This window comes from Ostrea edulis, chromosome 1, assembly GCF_947568905.1.
Source record: "Ostrea edulis chromosome 1, xbOstEdul1.1, whole genome shotgun sequence".
Taxonomy (NCBI): Eukaryota; Metazoa; Mollusca; class Bivalvia; order Ostreida; family Ostreidae; genus Ostrea; species Ostrea edulis.
The window spans coordinates 58677581-58697266 of NC_079164.1; the positions used below are offsets into that span (position 1 = coordinate 58677581).

At 36.0% G+C, this 19686-nt stretch overlaps 1 protein-coding gene across 11 annotated transcripts in view; it reads left to right on the forward strand.

Moving 5' to 3' along the window:
- The window catches only part of LOC125664633 (RE1-silencing transcription factor A-like), a 69904-nt gene that overhangs the window by 17139 nt on the left and 33079 nt on the right, over positions 1-19686 (forward strand). For all 11 annotated transcript variants that reach the window (XR_007366005.2, XM_048897462.2, XM_048897465.2 and 8 more), the window contains 3 exons: positions 3594-4755; positions 11394-11526; positions 11677-11709. Coding sequence is in view for 10 of the 11 variants with exons in the window: in XM_048897462.2 (XP_048753419.2) it covers positions 3594-4755; positions 11394-11526; positions 11677-11709 (1328 nt within the window). In the remaining variant the exon portion in view is untranslated. The remainder of the gene's footprint in view (positions 1-3593; positions 4756-11393; positions 11527-11676; positions 11710-19686) is intronic.

Below are 19686 nucleotides of genomic sequence, written 5' to 3' on the forward strand. Positions count from 1 at the left end.
TCCAGAACCACTGGGCCAATTTCAACCAAACTTGGCCAAAAGCATCCTTGGGTGAAGGGCTTTCAAGTTTGTTCAAATGAAGGGCCATATCCTTTTCAAAGGGGAGATAATCACAAAAATGCAAAAATAGGGTGGGGTCATTTAAAAATCTTCTTCTCAAGAGGAGCTGAAATTTACATGAAAGCTTCCTGACATAATGCAGATTCAAGTTTGTACAAATCATGGCCCCCGGGGGTAGGATGGGGCCACAATAGGGGATCAAAGTTTTACTTACAAATATATAGGAACAATCTTTAAAAATCTTCTTTTCAAGAACCACTGAGCCAGAAAAGCTGATATTTACATGAAAGCTCTCTGACATAGTGTAGATTCAAGTTTGTTCAAATCATGGCCCCTGGGGGTAGGATGGGGCCACAAGGGGGAGTCAAAGTTTTACATACAAATATATAGGAAAAATCTTTAAAAATCTTCTTCTCAAGAACCACTGAGCCAGAAAAGCTGATTTTTACATGAAAGCTTTCTGACATAGTGCAGATTCAAGTTTGTTCAAATCATGGCCCCCCTGGGGTAGGATGGGGCCACTAGGGGGGATCAAAGTTTTGCATACAAATATATAGGGAAAATCTTTAAAAAAAATCTTCTTCTCAAGAAACACTGAGCCAGAAAAGCTGATATATACATGAAAGCATTCTGACATAGTAGAGATTCAAGTTTGTTCAAATCATGGCCCCCGGGGGTAGGGTGGGGCCACGGGGGGGGGGGGGGGGGGGGGTCAAAGTTTTACATACAAATATAGGGAAAATCTTTAAAAATGTTCTTGTCAAGAACCACTGAGCCAGAAAACCTGATATTTACATGAAAGCTTTCTGACATTGTGTAGATTCAAGTTTGCAAAAATCATGGCCTCCAGAGGTAGGTTGGGGCCATAATAGGGACTAAGGTTTTACATGCAAATATGTATGGAAAGTCTTCAGATATGGGCAAAGGTGACTCAAGTGAGCGATGTGGCCCATGGGCCTCTTGTTTCATTATGGATAAAGATATTGCCCTGAAATTTAGTCGGAGGTTTCCTCTTGGAGGAATACAAGTTTAGTTTGCATTTCAGCTGGATTGGTTCATCCATGACCTACTTTTAAGCTAAAAATAGGTCAAACAGTTTTCCGGGCTTTTTTTCATTACGGATACAGATATTGCCCTGATATTTAGTCAAAGGCTTCCCCTCAGAGGAATACAAGTTCAGTTTGCATTTCAGCTGGATTGGTCCATCCTTGACCTACCTACTTTTGGACTAAAAATAGGTCAGACAGTTTTCCAGACTTTTTTTTCATTATCATGGATACAGATATTGTCCTGAAATTTAGTCAGAGGCTTCCTCTTGGAGGAATACAAGTTCAGTTTGTATTTCAACGGGATTGGTCCATCCTTGACCTACTTTTTGGAAAAAATTAGGTCAAACAGTTTTTTTGGCTTTTTTTTAGTAAACTCTTTAGTAAACTTTTTTGAGTAAACTCAGGTGACCTATTGCAATTGGTTTTGTCCGTCGTCACCCGTCGTGCTTCGTGCGTTTACAATTGAACATTTTTAACTTCTTAATAACTACCAGTGGGGCCAAAATGGTCAGTTATTAAATGTGTGAACAATAGACGTTTTTAACTTCTTCTTGATAACTATCATTCCAATTCTTTTCAAATTTTGGTATGAAGCATATTTGGAACAAAGGGAACATAAATTGTAAATTTCAGGATTCTTGCACCCCTGGGGCCTTAGAGGCAGGGCAAAAACTGCCCCAAAATGACCAATTTTCAAAAATCTTCTTCTCAAGAACCACACACATGTAAGAAAAACTAAATGTATAGTGATGTAGAGCAGGAAGGCCTCTACCAAAATTGTAAATTTCATGATCCCCGGGGAAGGGGTTCTGACCCCAGGGCGGGGCCAAACTTGTTATATAGTGTTTATGTGTAAAACACTTAAATAACATTTTCTTTAGTGCTTTTGATACTAAATTGAAGCTAAATGGATAGAGCAGGTAGTCTTTTACCAAAATTGCAAATTTGATTTTCCCCAGAGTAAGGGTTTTGACCCCAGGGTGGGGCCAAAATTGGTATGTATAGTATTTATGTGTAAGTTTGCTGATACTGTATACAATCTAAATGCTTACTTAGGAATAGCAGAAAAGGATATACAAAAAATGGTGAATTTCACAACCCAGGGTTATGACTTTAGGATGAGTCCAAATTAGTCATATATTTTGATGTTTCAATGTTAATACACCTATTATTTAAAGTCTTTCATGAGTGTATTCACTTTTGAGGGCAGTGAAGTTTTAAGAACACATCTTGTTATATACTGTTGCTGAACATTAGAATTTAGCTTAGATATTCAGAGCAGGAAATTCTTTCTAGATTTCATAGCCTATGGAAGTAGTGATAGTTTTTCACTAGTATTCAGGTGACCGATAAGGCCTGTGGGACTCTTGTTTCATTTCGGATACAGATATTGCCCTGATATTTAGTCAAAGGCTTCCTCTCAGAGGGATACAAGTTCAGTTTGCATTTCAGCTGGATTGGTCCATCCTTGACCTACTTTTGGACTAAAAATAGGTCAGACAGTTTTCCAGGCTTTTTTTCATTACGGATACAGATATAGCCCTGATATTTAGTCAAAGGCTCACTGTCCGACAGGCGTATATTCACTATATTGTACCGTTTGCGGTACTCTTGTTAGAAAATGTTGCATAGAGAGTACATGATTTGTCGTTTATTTTTCCTTGCACAGTTTTCAAGTTAGGACCTTCTTATTTTACAAAGTATTTGTATGGGTATGGAAGATGTGCATGTGGCAAGGATTTTGATTTTCTTCAATTTTTGAGACAATTACAGGTTGTTGAACTTAGTCTGTTTTGAGGAAATATATTAAGTAAACTCCTCACAGTTTAGAAGCTAGGGTCTTTGTAAATAAGTTGGAAGATATGCATAGTGCAAGGATTTTGATTCTCAACAATTTTTAATTTTCTTTGATGTTTTAAATATTTACAGGTTGTTGAACTTGGTCAAATTTTGGGAAATATTTTACACACAGAAGTCTTGGTTTGTCTGTCTACCTCCCATTACAGTTTTAAGCTAAGACCCTTTATTCATACAATGCAAAGAAAGTATGTCACAGCCTGATGATGGCTGATACTACCTGAAGCAAAGTTCTACAAATTATAGCTTAAGAAAAACACCTTATTTATGCATTTTCATGGGCGTATTATGTAATGTTTGCGGTACTCTTTTGTTTAATTTGATTAAAGGACATAAATAGTTTATTATTCCACGAATAAAACAAAATTATCAATAACATGACAGAATTTAAACACATATTGTATAATCCAATGCGTGTTCAATGTTTGTCACAGCTTTTTTAACTATATTGAACTTGGGATGTATTGACTATTTTTATGAGGTTCCCTGAGTTTCAGTATATCTAGACAGGATGATAGTGTCCATTAATTACTTTTCAGTTTTCTTGATATCAATTAAATTACTTACATTCAATAGACTTAGTGTAACTGAAGTTTCGTATTTCTGAACATCAATTTATTCTTTAAGATGGAGTCTGAAGATGTTGCAGGAGCCCAGCTGGTAGCGTTACAGAACTCTTCTGACAGTTCCCAGCCCCAGCTAGTTGCTGTACAGACAGAAGATATACCTCCAGAGGCAGTGGAAGCTTCTCAAATGCTCATACCAAACATTGCTGGGGGCGAAAAACTGCCAATGGTCACCCTCATGCCTCCAGATGGAAGTCAGGGAGAACCCATGAACTACTTTTTGATTGTGACAAACAGTAATGAGAAGGATGGGACAAACTTAAAGCCAGTCACACTTGATATGAGGCACCTAAGTGAGATCAAGACTGAGAAAGATGAAGTGGAAGAGTTGATTGATGAAGATGGGAATGTTCGAAGAGTAATCGAAATCGCACCTAAATTTGACATTCATGGAACACATACCACACTGTTGCAATGCAGATACTGTGAATACACTAGTCCTAAACGCTACTTGCTGATGAGACACATGAAAAGCCACTCTGAGGATAAACCACATAAATGCAATGTTTGTGATAGGGGGTTTAAAACCATGGCTTCCCTACAGAACCATGTTAACACTCACACAGGAACTCGTCCGCATAAATGTAAAGAATGTGAGTCTGCTTTCACCACTTCTGGAGAGCTTGTTCGACACATTAGGTACAAACATACCTTTGAGAAGCCACACAAATGTACTGAGTGTGAGTATGCCAGTGTTGAACTGAGTAAACTGAAGAGGCACATGAGATCTCATACAGGAGAAAGACCTTATCAATGTATGCATTGTAATTATGCCAGTCCAGACACGTACAAACTGAAACGCCACTTACGAATCCATACTGGAGAAAAGCCATATGTCTGTGATATCTGTCAAGCACGATTCACTCAGAGCAATAGTCTAAAGGCTCACAAGCTGATTCACACTGGGAACAAGCCGGTGTTTCAGTGTGAGCTCTGTCCCACTACTTGTGGCAGAAGGACTGATTTAAAAATCCACATGATGAAACTTCACTCAAGCAGCACTCCATTGCAGTGTAAGAAATGTGCTGAGACTTTTCCTGATAGATATTCTTGCAAAATGCACATGAAAACACATGAAGGGGAGCGATGTTTTAAATGTGAGCAGTGTGACTATGCTGCCATGTCGTTACGCCATTTAGAAGCACACATTCTAACACATACAGGTAAGTTTGAGATTTAGAAGACACATTCTAACACATACAGGTAAGTTTGACATTTAGAAGACACATTCTAACCCATACAGGTAAGTTTGACATTTAGAAGACACATTCTAACACATACAGGTAAGTTTGACTTCAATTTAGTGAATCATTGAAGATACATGTATTAAGGTGGCTTGTTACACTAAAATTTTATTTAGTGGCTCATTTAAGCACCTCGTATGAAGTATGATTTCACCATCAAAAGAGTGATGCAAGCTCTCAATTATTTTATATGATTTTTTAATGATTATTTCTGGAATGATAAAAGAAGTGTTTTGTTCACAAATCAGAGATTTTAAAATCCAGACTTCACTGTGATTTGATGCATGAGATAAATATCCAATAAAACCTATATAAAAAAAGAAGACTCGTATAATTCTCTAATTTTTTATCAGGTCACCTGAGTTTTTCACCTGAGTAAACTCAGGTGACCTATTGCAATTGGTGTCGTTGTGCGTTAACAAACATTTTTAACTTCTTCTTCATAACTGCCATTCCTATTCTTTTTAAATTTGGTATGAAGCATCTATGGGACAAGGGGGACGTAAATTGTAAAGTTTCAGGACTCCTGGACCCCTGGAACCCTAGGGGCAGTGCCCAAAATTGACCAATTTTCAAAAATCTTCCTCTCTAGAACTGCACATGTGTAAGAAATCTAAATGCATAGTGATGTAGAGCAGGAACAGGGATCAACATTAACGGTTGTCTGATTGCCCGAGGCAAGTGTAAACCCAGTTTGGACAAGTGAAACTCAATACACACTTGCCCGATGGGGCAAGTGATTTTTTCAGTAGGAAATGTAATAATTGTGTTAAGCTTGATGAATATCAAATATGAGAAAGTAAAGTCCAGCTCCATATCTTTTTGTTTCTTTACCGAATCGTCAGATCATAGTGAAGACCCATTCAGGTAGATTGTACTGTATCTTATCCTATCAGTAAGTCGTTCCAAATAACATACACTATCCGTGTACGACTTATTTTAGTCATGTTTGTAAGAAAATGGGTGCTTCACAACCGTCTCCCTATAAAAAGGGGGTTGTTGAAAATAAGAATAAATCTGAATTAAAAAGAAAACTTGAGATTCATGGGGCGTGACAATCCTAATTTTCGGGTTTAATTAACACTGACAGCAGTATGATCTGTACCATGTGTCAGACATCTGTGCAGCATTACACCCGCTAATGCCGGTACTTTGTACATAATTTTTTACCGGTAATACAATTTACAGAATTGATAGCATCCATGGATAATTTTTTTGAGTTATTGATTAAAAACTGATTTGTTACACTTTTGAAACTTTTTTTGAATTGAAATAAAACATTGATCATTTGAATCAATTACATGTATCAAAAGTTTCCCTCATGTTACATCCCTAGTCCATTATTTTGCGGTGAAAAGATCCATTTCCCTACATTGCGTTTTGCAATTTTCTTATCTATAACTTTCAATGTCATTTTTTTCTATTTCATTCAACAGCAATAATGCAACGTGTATGGCAAAATTCCCATGTATAACTTCTTACCTTGGGGAAGAAGGGCAAACTTGAAACAGGGAAAACTATTCTAAAGAAGGGAAAACTTAATTATTCACTGATTGACCATGTTGACAGAGGGAGATAATTTGAATTACTGGTTCATAGGCCTATTAGAGTCTAAAATATTTCAGACAACTTATTTTTCATTTGGACAAGTAAAACTTCGAGTTTACTTGCCCGATGGGCAAGTAAGATGAAAAGTTATTGTCTATTCATTAGTGTTAATGTCTTCTCTGAGGAAGGCCTTTACCAAAATTGTAAATTTCATGATCCCCAGGGTAGGGGTTCTGACCCCAGGGTGGGGACAAACTCAGTATATAGTGTTTATGTGTAAAACACTTACCATGTAAAAAAAAATTTGGGTTGCCTTCCCTTTTAAATAAATGGATATTTAGAAAGAGCAGGTAGTCCTTTACTAAATTGTAAATTTGATGATCCCAGGCAGTGATTTTTGTACATTTTTTGCAAGGGTCCTGTGGCTTTCGAATTGGAGAAAAATTGTCGACATTTCAGTCAAATTCGGAAAAATCAATATTATTATAATTAAGTTTTAAAATCATATAAAACGTTATATTATCTTTATTTTACACAACCTTCTAAAATTTTCAACTATTCTATTCAAATCATCATTCCCATAACTTTTTGTTAAATCTTATGTATATAATTCACATCGAATGTTTATTTTTTTCAAATACGTTTTCCTTTCATAATATTATTGGGAAAAATGCAAGCTCAATTGGGAAAAAATTGGCAATTTTTAGGAGGGGAAAAGGCCGAAATCCGGACCCAAAATGGGCCTTAAAAAATCACTGCCAGGGGTAGGGGTTTTAGTATCGGGGTGGGACTAAAATGGTGAGTTGTTAAATGTGTGAACAATAGAAATTTTCAACTTTTTCTTGATAACTATCATTCCAATTCTTTTCAAATTTGGTATGAAGCATATTTGGAACAAGGGGGAAGGCGTGAATTGTAAATTTCAGTATTCCTGCATCCCTGGGCCTTCGGGGCGGGGCAAAAACTGTCCAAAATTGACCAACTTTCCAAATTAGTCATATATTTTGATGTTTTAATGTTAATACACCTTTATATTATGTAAAGCTTTTCATCAGTGTATGGACTTTTGAGGGCATTGAAGTTTTAACAACACATCTTGTTCTATACTGTTGCTGAACATTAGAATTTAGCTTAGATATTCAGAACAGGAATTTTTATGCCCCCGAGATCGAAGATCATGGGGCATATTGTTTTTGTCCTGTCTGTCATTCTGTCTGAAACTTTAACCTTGCTAATAACTTTTGAACAGTAAGTGCTAGAGCTTTGATATTTCACATGAGTATTCCTTGAGACAAGACCTTTCCGTGGGTACCAACATTTTTGACCCTGTGACCTTGACCTTGGAGTTTGACCTACTTTTTGAAAACTTTAACCTTGCTAATAACTTTTGAACAGTGAGTGCTAGAGCTTTGATATTTCACATTAATATTCCTTGTGACAAGAACTTTCCATGGGTACTAAACCTTTTGACCTTGGCATTTGATTTACTTTTAAAAAATTTGACATTGGTCATAACTTCTAAATGGTAAATATTAGAGCTTTCATATTGCACATGAGCGTTTCTTGTGACAAGATCTTTCTACTGGTAAAAAGATATTTGTTCTTGTGACCTTGTCAATCTTTGGAATTGGCCATTATCGGGGGCATTTGTGTTTCACAAGCAAATCTTATTTTTCTAGATTTCATAGCCCTTGAAAGTAGTGATACTTTTTCACTAGTACTCAGGTGACTGATAAGGCCTGTGGCCCTCTTGTTAAATAAAAAATCATCTATGAAAATTGCAATGTTCTTTTTGTTAATATTTTGTAAATTTATGGCAAATTGTCATTTGGAAAAAAGATATATTAGACAAATATATTTGAAAAAGGAATTGAAATGAAATGACCAAAGAACTAGAGCCACAAAGTACCAAAATTATAGTAATTTTATGGATTTGAGCCGAACCAGAGAAAAAAGTATCAAAATTAATAGAAATTACTAGAATAAAACTATTATTACTATTTTTATGCGCTTTTCATCAAGAAATTAGTTTCCTTTATAAATTCATTTCATTCGTAAACCTTTTAGCTCACCTGAGCCAAAGGCTCAAGTGAGCTTTTCTAATCAAAATTTGTCTGTTGTTTGTCGTCTTCGTTGTTGGCGTAAATTTTTCACATTTTCATCCTCTTTCCCATAACCACTAGGCCAATCTCAACCAAACTTGGCACAAAATATCCTTAGGTGAAGGGCTTTCAAGTTTGTTCAAATTTGTTCAAAGGAGAGATAATCACAAAATTGTTCTCAAGAACCACTGGGCCAGAGGAGCTAAAATTTACATGAAAGCTTCCTGACATAGTGCAGATTCAAGTTTCTTAAAGTCATGACCCCTGGGGGTAGGATGGGGCCACAGTAAGGGATCAAAGTTTTACATACAAATATATAGGGACAATCTTTGAAAATCTTCTTAAGAAACACTGAGCCAGAAAAGCTGAGATTTAATGAAAGCTTCCTGACATAGTGCAGATTCAAGTTTGTTCAAATCCTGGCCCCCAGGGGTAGGATGGGGCCAGAATAGGGGATCAAAGTTTTACATACTAATATATGGAAAAAAATCTTTAAAAATCTTCTTCTCAAGAACCATTGGGTCAAAGAAGTTTACATTGCATGAAAGCTTCCTGACATAGTGCAGATTCAAGTTTGTAAAAATCATTGCCCCCGGGGTAGGATGGAGCCACAATATGGGATCAAAGTTTTACATGCAAATATATATGGAAAGTCTTTAAAAATCTTCTTCTCAAGAACCATTGGGCCAGAAAAGTTTAAATTTACATGAAAGCTTCCCAACATAGAGTAGATCCAAGTTTGTGCAATTCATGGTATTTGGGGTAGGTTGGGGCCACATTGGGGGATCAAAGTGTTATATGCTGATATATAGGAAAAATCTTTAAAAATATCTCTTGAACTATTTAAGCTAGGGCTTTCGTACTTTGTATATACATTCTTTATGGAAAAACTTTTCATGTGCTGCAAGGGAGTATGATCATTGATGTGTAAGTTTGACCTACTTTTAATAAAAATCAGACCTATACAATGTCCCAAGCTATTTAAGGTAGATCTTTCATATCTTGTATATATATTTCTTATGGCAAGACCTTTCATTTCATATGATGTCTTTGACCTTGTGATCTTGGAGTTTGGGGAGACATTGTACTTTCTCTCCGTCCGTCTTGCCGTCTGTCTGTCACAAAATCTTGTGAACGCTTCTCCTATATGGCTTAGCAGACAGACCTGAAACTTTGTACAATGCTTCATTGCCATTTGTAGATGTGGATATTGGTGGGACAGGAGGATCCAAATATTTTCCTAAAAGTTATAGTGGATCTAAGAGGGATGAAGAAAGTAAAATAGCTTGTGAACACTCCTCTGCTATATGGCTTATTGGATAGATTTGAAACTTTGTACAGTGCTTCATTGCCATTTGTAGATGTGCATATTGTCGGGATAGGAGGATCCAATTATTTTCCTAAAAGTTATAGTGGATCTAAGAGGGGTGAAGGATGTAAAATAGTTTGTGAACACTTCTCTTATATGGCTTATTGGATGGACTTGAAATTTTGTACGATACTTCAATGCCATTTGCAGATGTGCATATTGCAGGGACAGGAGGATTCAATCGTTGTCCGTCCATAAAGTTATAGTGGATCTGAGGGGTGGAGAGTGTAAAATAGTTTGTGAACACTTCTGCTATGTGGCATATCAAAGTTCATAATGTCTATGTTCCTGTTCATGCTTTCTCCTCCATACCATGCAGTACATTAAGGGTAGGAGGTTTCATTGGAGCACTTCCAATTTGGGGCACTGGGGAGACTTTGTTTTTTTTCATAAAAACAATCTCTAGTTTGAATATAAATTCTTTATCGCAAGACCTTGTACACAATTTTGTTTGATCTTTTTGCCTTTTAAAGAGTTTAACTTCTTTTTAAAAAACATAACCTGTTCAATATCTCTGGAACTATTTAAGTTATGGCTTTCTTGTTTTGTATATAGGTTCTTTATAGCAATACCTGATTTCTTGACATTCCATAATTTCTTGAAGTTTGACCTTGTGACTTTGACCTTGACCTTAGAGTTGGACCTACTTTTTAAATCTCTGACCTAGTCAATATCTCCTGAAGTATTTAAGATAGAGCATTCATATTCTAGATTTCTTATGGCAAGGTCTTCATATCATTCCATGATCTATGACCTTGGTCTTATCTAGAACAGCAAGATCATGTTAGTCATATTGGTGTTGAGGCATCTCTGTGTTATGTGAATTCATTTTCAGTTGTTTTGTAATCCCTTGGGGGCTAGGTTTGGGCCAAAGTACGGAGTCAACATTTTTTATGGGATTAAAGATTGATTTCACAAAATCTTTTAAAAATCACAACAGCTAAACAATGGCAGAGCCAAATTGACTCAGGTGAGTGATGTGGCCCATGGGCTTCTTGTTAAAATTTTGATCAGGCTTGGTTAAAATTTGAAAAATCGCAATATTTCTGAATTTTGGCTATTTCATTTCAATCTCTTTTTAAAATTCAATTGTACATATATCTCTTTTTCTAATGGACATGTTTTTTGAAGACTTTTATAGCTGTAAATTAAAAAAATATCAACAAACAACATTTTCAATTTCCATGAATATTTTTCAGTTTAAAAACTCAGAACATCTATCTGAGTCTTTTAGGCATGTTTTTTTTTAAAATATTCATATCGTGAATCAAATCACAGCGAAATTTGGACTATAAAATCTCGTATTTGCAAATAAAAGCCTTTTTTTATTCCGGAAAAAATCACAAAAAATTCATATAAAATAATTGAGAGCTTGTATCGCCTTTCGATATCATGATGAAGACATACTTCATACGAGGTATTTTTCATGAACTATCAAATAAAATATAGGTGTAATGAGCCACCTTAAGTGGAATTACATGTGAAATACATTGAGTATTTATATTTTATTTTTTTTTCAATTCATTAAATCATTGTAGGGGAAAAACCATATGAGTGTGATGAGTGTGATGCCACTTTTCGACAGAAGCAGTTACTTAAACGACATAAAGGCCTCTATCACACTGATGAAACTACATGTATCTTAGGAGCCCCAACAAAGGACAGCAGATTGTAAGAATATGATTAAGAATCTGTTCTATATATCACTATAAATCATGCAATGTAAATATATCAGACATTTTATATGTGTTATGAAGTGCAAACTTAGAATGTACTGGTATGTGAAGTTAAAAATTTAACACTGTGCACATGATCTTTCAGAATTATTGCCAAAGGAGAGACAGATGAAAATAGGTAAATTTCACCTTTTCATACATTACAGGTTCATAATCATACAAAAATTTGCTAGACATTTTTAGGTCAATGATTGAGTCACTGTGGTGACCTACAGCTATTTTAAAAAGCTTTTTTAGGTCACCTGAGTCACTCAAATGACCTATTGCTATTGGTCTTTTGTGCAACATTTGTTAACAATTGAACATTTTTAACTTCTTGATAACTTTAATTCCAATTCTTTTCAAATTTGGTATGAAGCATCTTTTGGACAAGAGGGACATAAGTTTTAAATTCCAGGACTCCTGCACCCCTGGGGCCTTAGGGGTGTGGCAAAACTGCCAAAGATTATCCAATTTTCAAAGATCTTCACTACAATCACACTACATCTGCAAGAAAAACTGAATGCATAGTTATGTAATGAAGGACATTTAAAATTTCATGATCCCTAGGGCAAAGGTTCTAACTCCAGGGCAGGGTTAAAAGCCTAGGATCTGCACAATTCATTGGTATCTGATTTATTTAGTATGCCCCTTCAAAGAAGAGGGGCATACTGCTTTGTATTGGTCTGTTGGTCGGTGGTAGACCACATGTTGTCCACTCAATATCTGGAAAACCATTCATTGGTTCCTAATGATATTTCATATGTGGTTTGGTTATGTACGGAAGCCAATAGGTGCCAGGGTATAGAATATTCGTTTAACTGACGGCTGCCATTTAATTTATGTGGCGGCTGCCATTTAACTGGCGGCCGCCACTTATTAACTGGCGGTCGCCATATAAATTAACTGGCGGCTGCCACTTAATTTATCTGGCGCCCGCCACTTAATTTAACTGGCGGCGGCCAGTTAAAGGACACATGTGTTTTCAAATGCATTTTGCCTTCTTTATGCTTATAGTAATTAATTCTAATAGTTCATTCGTCGAAATATTGCGATAATTAACAACAATACAGACTTAAATCTAAGCCCCGATTTCAAAAAGTCTTTTCAATTAGTTAGGTAGTCACATGGTACAATGACATCACATGCGCCCTTCTTCGATCAACTGATTGTGAAAGTAGTGCGAGATATTATTAAAAACTCAGCTTTTAAGGACCTAATTTACTATACCCCCCAAACGAAGTTCAGGGGGGTATATAGGAATCACTCTGTCTGTCTGTCCGTCTGTCTGTGCAGATTCGTGTCCGGGCCATAACTTCTTTGTTCTTTGACATAGGCATACCATATTTGGCACACAGGTGGATCACCATGAGACGATGTGCCGAGTACCTTTATGACCTCTATATGATCTTGACCCTTGACCTCAAGGCCAAAATGGATTCGTGTCCGGAACATAACTTCTTTGTTCTTTGACATAGGCACACCATATTTGACACATGAGTGTATCACCATGAGACGATGTGTCGGGTACCTTCCTGACCTCCATATGACCTTGACCTCAAGGTCAAAATTAAAGGTTTTTACAATGGATTCGTGTCAGGGCCATGACTTCTTTGTTCTTTGACATAGGTACACCATATTTGACACATGAGTGTATCACCATGAGACGATGTGTCGAGTACCTTCATGACCTCTATATGACCTTGAACTTTGACCTCAAGGTCAAAATTGATTATAGGGTTTTGACATAGTCATACCATAAGACATGGGTGTATCACCATGAGACTATGTGTCATGTACATTCATGACCTCTTTATGACCTTGACCTTTGATCTCAAGGTCAAAATTATAGGTTTATGCCATGGATTTGTGTTCCGACTATGTCTTCCATTTTCTTCTACAAAGGCATACCATATTTTGACACTCAGGAAAGAGGTAATTTATACCTATTAACAACACCCTTTGGGAGATTGGGATAAGTGGGGGGTATTCTTAGTGAGCATTGCTCACAGTACATCTTGTTCAATTTAAAGTTAGGAAATACAATATTCTATTATTTATAATTAAAGTTCAATTATTTTGTATTTTAAATTTTTTTTGTAAATCTACCAGCTGGTAGAAGTTATATATGTTGTTACAAGGTGAAGGTCAGTTGATCCGAGTGTGTATTGAATTTGAAGACCAGAACAGAATTATGTAGTGCTTACAATGTAGCTTCGATATATCCATTTTCTCGCAGTTTATATGGGTCTCTGTTCAAGCTGTTTTTGAAAAGGTGGCTGGGTTGGGTTTTTTTAAAGGTAAAGTTCCTGCTCCAACAAAAAATTATCCATGTCTTTTTTATACGCCCGTCGAAGACGGGACGTATTATGGTATGGCTCTGTCCGTCTGTCTGTCCGTCTGTCCGAACCTTGTGGGCAGGATACAGACTGAACCATAAGCCCTAGGACTTTACAACTTGGTACATTTGATCACCATGATGAGAGGAAGATGCCTATTGTTTTTCAAGGTCAGAAGTCAAAGGTCAAGGTCGTAGTATCACTTATTAGGAAAACCTTGTGGGCAGGATGCAAACCGAACCGTAAGCTCCAGGATATTATAACTTGGTATATTTGATCACCATAATGAGAGGAAGATGCCTATTGTTTTTCAAGGTCAAAGGTCAAGGTCGTAGCATCACTTTTTAGGAAAACCTTGTGGGCAGGATACAAACCAAACCGTAAGCTCCAGGATATTATAACATGGTATATTTGATCATCATGATGAGAGGAAGGTGCCTATTGTGTTTCAAGGTCAGAGGTCAAAGGTCAAGGTCGTAGTATCACTTATTAGGAAAACCTTGTGGACAGGATACAAACCGAACCGTAAGCTCCAGGATATTATAACTTGGTATATTTGATCACCATGATGAGAGGAAGATGCCTATTGTTTTTCAAGGTCAAAGGTCAAGGTCATAGTATCACTTTTTAGGAAAACCTTGTGGGCAGGATACAAACCGAACCGTAAGCTCCAGGATATTATAACTTGGTATATTTGATCACCATGATGAGAGGAAGATGCCTATTGTTTTTCAAGGTCAAAGGTCAAGGTCATAGTATCACTTTTTAGGAAAACCTTGTGGGCAGGATACAAACCGAACCGTAAGCTCCAGGATATTATAACTTGGTATATTTGATCACCATGGTGAGAGGAAGATGCCTATTGTTTTTCAAGGTCAAAGGTCAAGGTCGTAGTATCACTTATTACGAAAACCTTGTGGGCAGGATACAAACCGAACCGTAAGCTCCAGGATATTATAACTTGGTATATTTGATCATCATGATGAAAGGAAGGTGCCAAGTGTTTTTCAAAGTCAAAGATCAAGGTCGTAGTATCACTTATTAGGAAAACCTTGTGGGCAGGATACAAACCGAACCGTTAGCATATTTATGAAGTAGCGCATTCTAAGGCTATCCCTCTTTATATATTGATATCCATTTCTACAAGCATAATAATGAATTAGCCTCACAGAGGACAGTGCTAACTTCACTAAAATATGAATCCCACTAAAATATGTTTTCTTTGAGCAAAATCTACGGGCGTATTATGCCACGTTGGCGTTGCTCTTGTTCTCATACCTTCCTTCGAAAAATTGAAAAATACTCATTCTAAATCCTTTCTACCGACAACTAGTACACCCTAACACGGCACAAAACACCTTAATGCAATGTTATTTACAAGCTGTTAACGTGATAATTGGTTTTTTGTCGATTAAATCCAATCTGTTTATGAAATTGCTATTAATGTTTTCAATCTCGAGGGCGCATATGATGTCACACATAATGGCACGTAAAATAGTGAAAGTAAATATGCATATCGCAAGATTTGAATTTCATCACTTTCAAACTCGAAAACTATGCAAAATATTTCATTAAAAACACATTTAAAGTAGTTTTAGGCATAAAAAGAATTAATTTTGCTGAAAAAATGAAAAAGTTTAGAAACATGCGTTGTGTCCTTTAATTTATATGGCGGCCGCCAATTATTCAACTCCTCTCTCTTTCTCCCTCTCCAATACTTAGTAATTTATATGTGATATACAATTAAGAGCACTGTTGTGGTAATGAATGGTAAAAATGTAATAATGAATGAACTGATGAATTGAATGACAAACGGAACCACCTCCAATTTAGGAGTATGAAGTTTTGGCAAAAGAGACATCTTTAGGTTCCTTTTCTGCTTGCCAACAATTGTAGAAGACAATTTCTCCCTCGACTGTCCCTACACTTTGAAAAACGGTGCTACGTGTTTGCGTATTTTTCTAAATCTTTCAAAAATAATCACTCAGCAATATGAATTAAACTGTTTTTGAAATTGGCGGCCACCATGTGTAAATTAAGTGGCGGTCGCCAGATAAATTAAGGTAATTCCCCATACCACATCTTAGTATTGAAAAACCTACAGATTTCTATCAAAATTTGCATGTATTTTGTCTAGGATGTATATTGACCAAATTCTCGAAGAAAAATATGTTTAGCAGCCTTTCTCAGAGTACAGCCACTTCTTAAATTAGAACACATCACTTTAAAACAAGCATACATTTTAAGGCACTGTCTTTATTTAAATAATAGAAATATGTTTCTTTCATATGAATTGTAGAAAATGTATTGCATTTGACTGTTTTCAATAATTTTTCATCTACTGAACCATGTTCTTGGTTCCAAGGTGATGAAAATGCACATATAGTAGTCAAATTTTGACTAATCATAGCCTACCATATCCGGAAAATTGTGTTTTCAGAAACCTTCAGATTTTTTAAACATTTCAATATGTTTTACCTTTACACTCCAGCAATCATTTGACATAAGAAATAGATGACCCCCTCTAGGTTAAAAACCTTGAAAAAACGCATATTGGAAAATGGTGTCTAAAATTCCTATCTCTGCAAACATGTTTCATTCATCATTTACATTACTAAATTACCATTTCAAGAAATATTACAGGGTGGTTTTAGAAAAACAGTTTAAAACATTAAAGCTTCAAATAGCTAAAAAGCACTTTCATTGATTGCCGTAAGCTTTAGGGATTGGGCTTTAAGTTAGAAAAATCCTAACTTTACTATAGAGCTTACTAAATCCATAGCCTATGTCACATGAACACTGACATGATGTCACAATTGAAAAAATGAATTATGTCGTCAGATCTAGTTGGAACAAAGTGATGTAGATCAGAATGATTTTTACATTTTTAACACTCATTCAGAGAATGCTAACCTATGCTCAAGGTACAAAGAAGTAGGTACAGTTTCTAAAGTCATTTGGCCCAAAATATCGATGATATCACTTGGAGCTCAAACTCTGGCATTCAAATAAGGAATGGATTAGCAAACCCAAAATCCGCTCAGTTTGATCAGCAAAATGATTTGTGTCATGACGAGAGCAAGAAGTTGGCATAAAATTGCAAAAATGCCATTTTCAATGAAAATATCCACAAATTTAGGTGGTTTTCTTCTCAGAAAACATACAGTGCATGCATCGAGCAAATTCATATTCAAGTATGTTTTTCATCTTAAAATAATACACAATATATATCATTTTCATTTTGCTCGACAAATGCGCACATCTTTTCCTGAGCAATAATCTGTATGACATTTGACAGTTTTCAGGCTTATTTTGAAAAAAAGGCGGGAAATGTCTTGATCATGATGTCATAATGCTATCCAATTAGGAATATCATTCTGATTTTGTTGACATAGTATACCTGGCATATCATATATTTTACTTTCTTAAAACGCTGATTAAGGTTAATTCCAGACACATTTTATAGAGAGAAAAATTTTGGGCCTTTTTATGTATACAATCGTACCTTGTTCTTTTGGGAAATTCGAATATTTTAAAACACCCGAATTCTGCATTCCTCGCCCTCTTGGTAATTTTTAGTTCCTGGTAGTTTTTAACAATACGATACAGCCATGCGATGTGAGTCTTAACAACATGTAACTACCGCGTACATTCCGAGTCGTTTTAATCAAAACATCAGTAAAGGTAATGTCCGGCCAGAAAAGTGTTTTAGATAAAAGAAAATTACATTACAACACCCATGATCCATACTGTACGTACAAGAATACAAACGTACGACACCTAGGCCTAGAGATAGGGCCTAAATATGTGACAAATCTGTCAGCGTATGATCTAAATTGAACACCCTGAAATCATTAGACACAACAGAGATATGCACATACATTGTACATGTTCATGTATATGCACATTTATTATGGATTCGGAGGTCCTCGAAAGCGATTTTTGTCATGTAAATAAATATAAACAATTTGCAAGGGGGGTTACGATGTCAGTATAGCTTTAGATTATGCATATATTTTATTTAGATCATGACAACATCGATCGTATTCTGTCAGGTTTAAATAAATTATAGGGAAAACATAACAAAAAATGACTGTCAGTAGATGTACCACACAAAAATTTGCATTTTGTTGAATAGGAGATTTGATATTTCTACCGATCATTAATGATCACAACTCACACAAAAGAAATGGCCTACAATAGATACATTGAAAGTTGGCAACACGATTTAACATCATAATCTGTAATATTTGCAGAAATCTCACGGGAATTACTGAACGACTGTGTGTCATAACGCAATGTGTATGGAGAGTTTATGACTTTGCGATGTATATAACTATAAGCGTTTTCTCTCTTGAGCGTTGTCTTGTATAAAACCGGCTTGTTTGTATTATTGTGATTCGTATGTTGTTGTTTTTTAATTCTAAATTTTTGTTGTTTGCTTTCAAACAATCAGTCCTAATACGATCTACAAAATTCACCAAAATGCCATCGGGTTCGTTGAATGTGTGATAACGTTTGTGACTCGTGAATAACGTTTCTAACGTTATTTGATGTGGTCTGGGGAATTACCTTAAGTGGTGGCCGCCAGTTAAATGAATATTAATTCTATACCTTGGCACCTATCTGCTTCCGTAGTTATGTGTAGATAAGGACCCCTATTGATTTTGAGATCAAGGGTCAATCCACTCTAAATATGGAAAGATTTTGTCGGCCCATTATCTTGAGAACCCTCTCCTTGACATACATCAAACTTGGTACTCTAGTACATCCTAAGGAGTAGATGACCCTTATTGATTCTGAGGTCACATGGCCAATGGTTGAGGGTCAAACTGGACATAGGAATTAAGATACTGTCCGCTCAATGTCTTGAGAACCCTTTGCTTGACAGCAACACATCTATTATTGAACCCTATGGCCAGCTTTTGTCTCAGCCTATTTTGGCATTATATCAATGGTGGAATTATAAAGAGTTTGGTCATTTTAGTTCATCAATTTGAAGAAAAAGAATGTGGTTGATCAATTGAAAAATTATTTTTCTTTTATTGTCATTCACATATGACAAGATATGTAAACACATGGAATTCTTTTGCTTTAGATCTTAAAACTTGGTTTAAAAGTGGCATATTCTGCACCTGTGCATTTGTTAAACATGTAAGTATATCTACAATAGTTTCATTTGTGTCATGGTAGGGACTACGATTACTGAATACGTTGAGCGGTTGACAAACACACATATGATGGCTGCAACTTTTTTTCTGGAACACAGATTTCGCACACATACAGGTGACTCTCGATGGCTCGAACTTCAATCTCTCGAAGTTCTCGGTCTCTCGAAGTGAAATCATGGTCCCGATTTTTTTCTCTATATAACAAAGCAAATTTACTATCGATCTCTCGAAATGAAGTTGGGTCTGGTAAAACACATTTCATTGTTTTTCACTCTCGATCTCTCGAAGTGGTGGTAGCGTATACCCACCGTTACCCAAGCGTGTAATAATTTCCGCTTGGGCCTTACCTGGGTTTTGTTGAATGCCGGAGGGGTAATTAGGTGTTTACATAGTTGAAACATCGCTGGTGCTTCTTTGTGGAGGTGACACCCTTGAGTATATAATTGGTTAATTGGTCCGTTTACACCTTGCACTGGGGTTTTGAGTCGTGATGATTAAAATTTATATATAATCCGACTATGAATAAAATCTATAATTTGTTTTGATGTGACAACGAGAGAGTAAGTTTTATACAATTAGAGATCTACAGACTGTTAAATTTCTCGA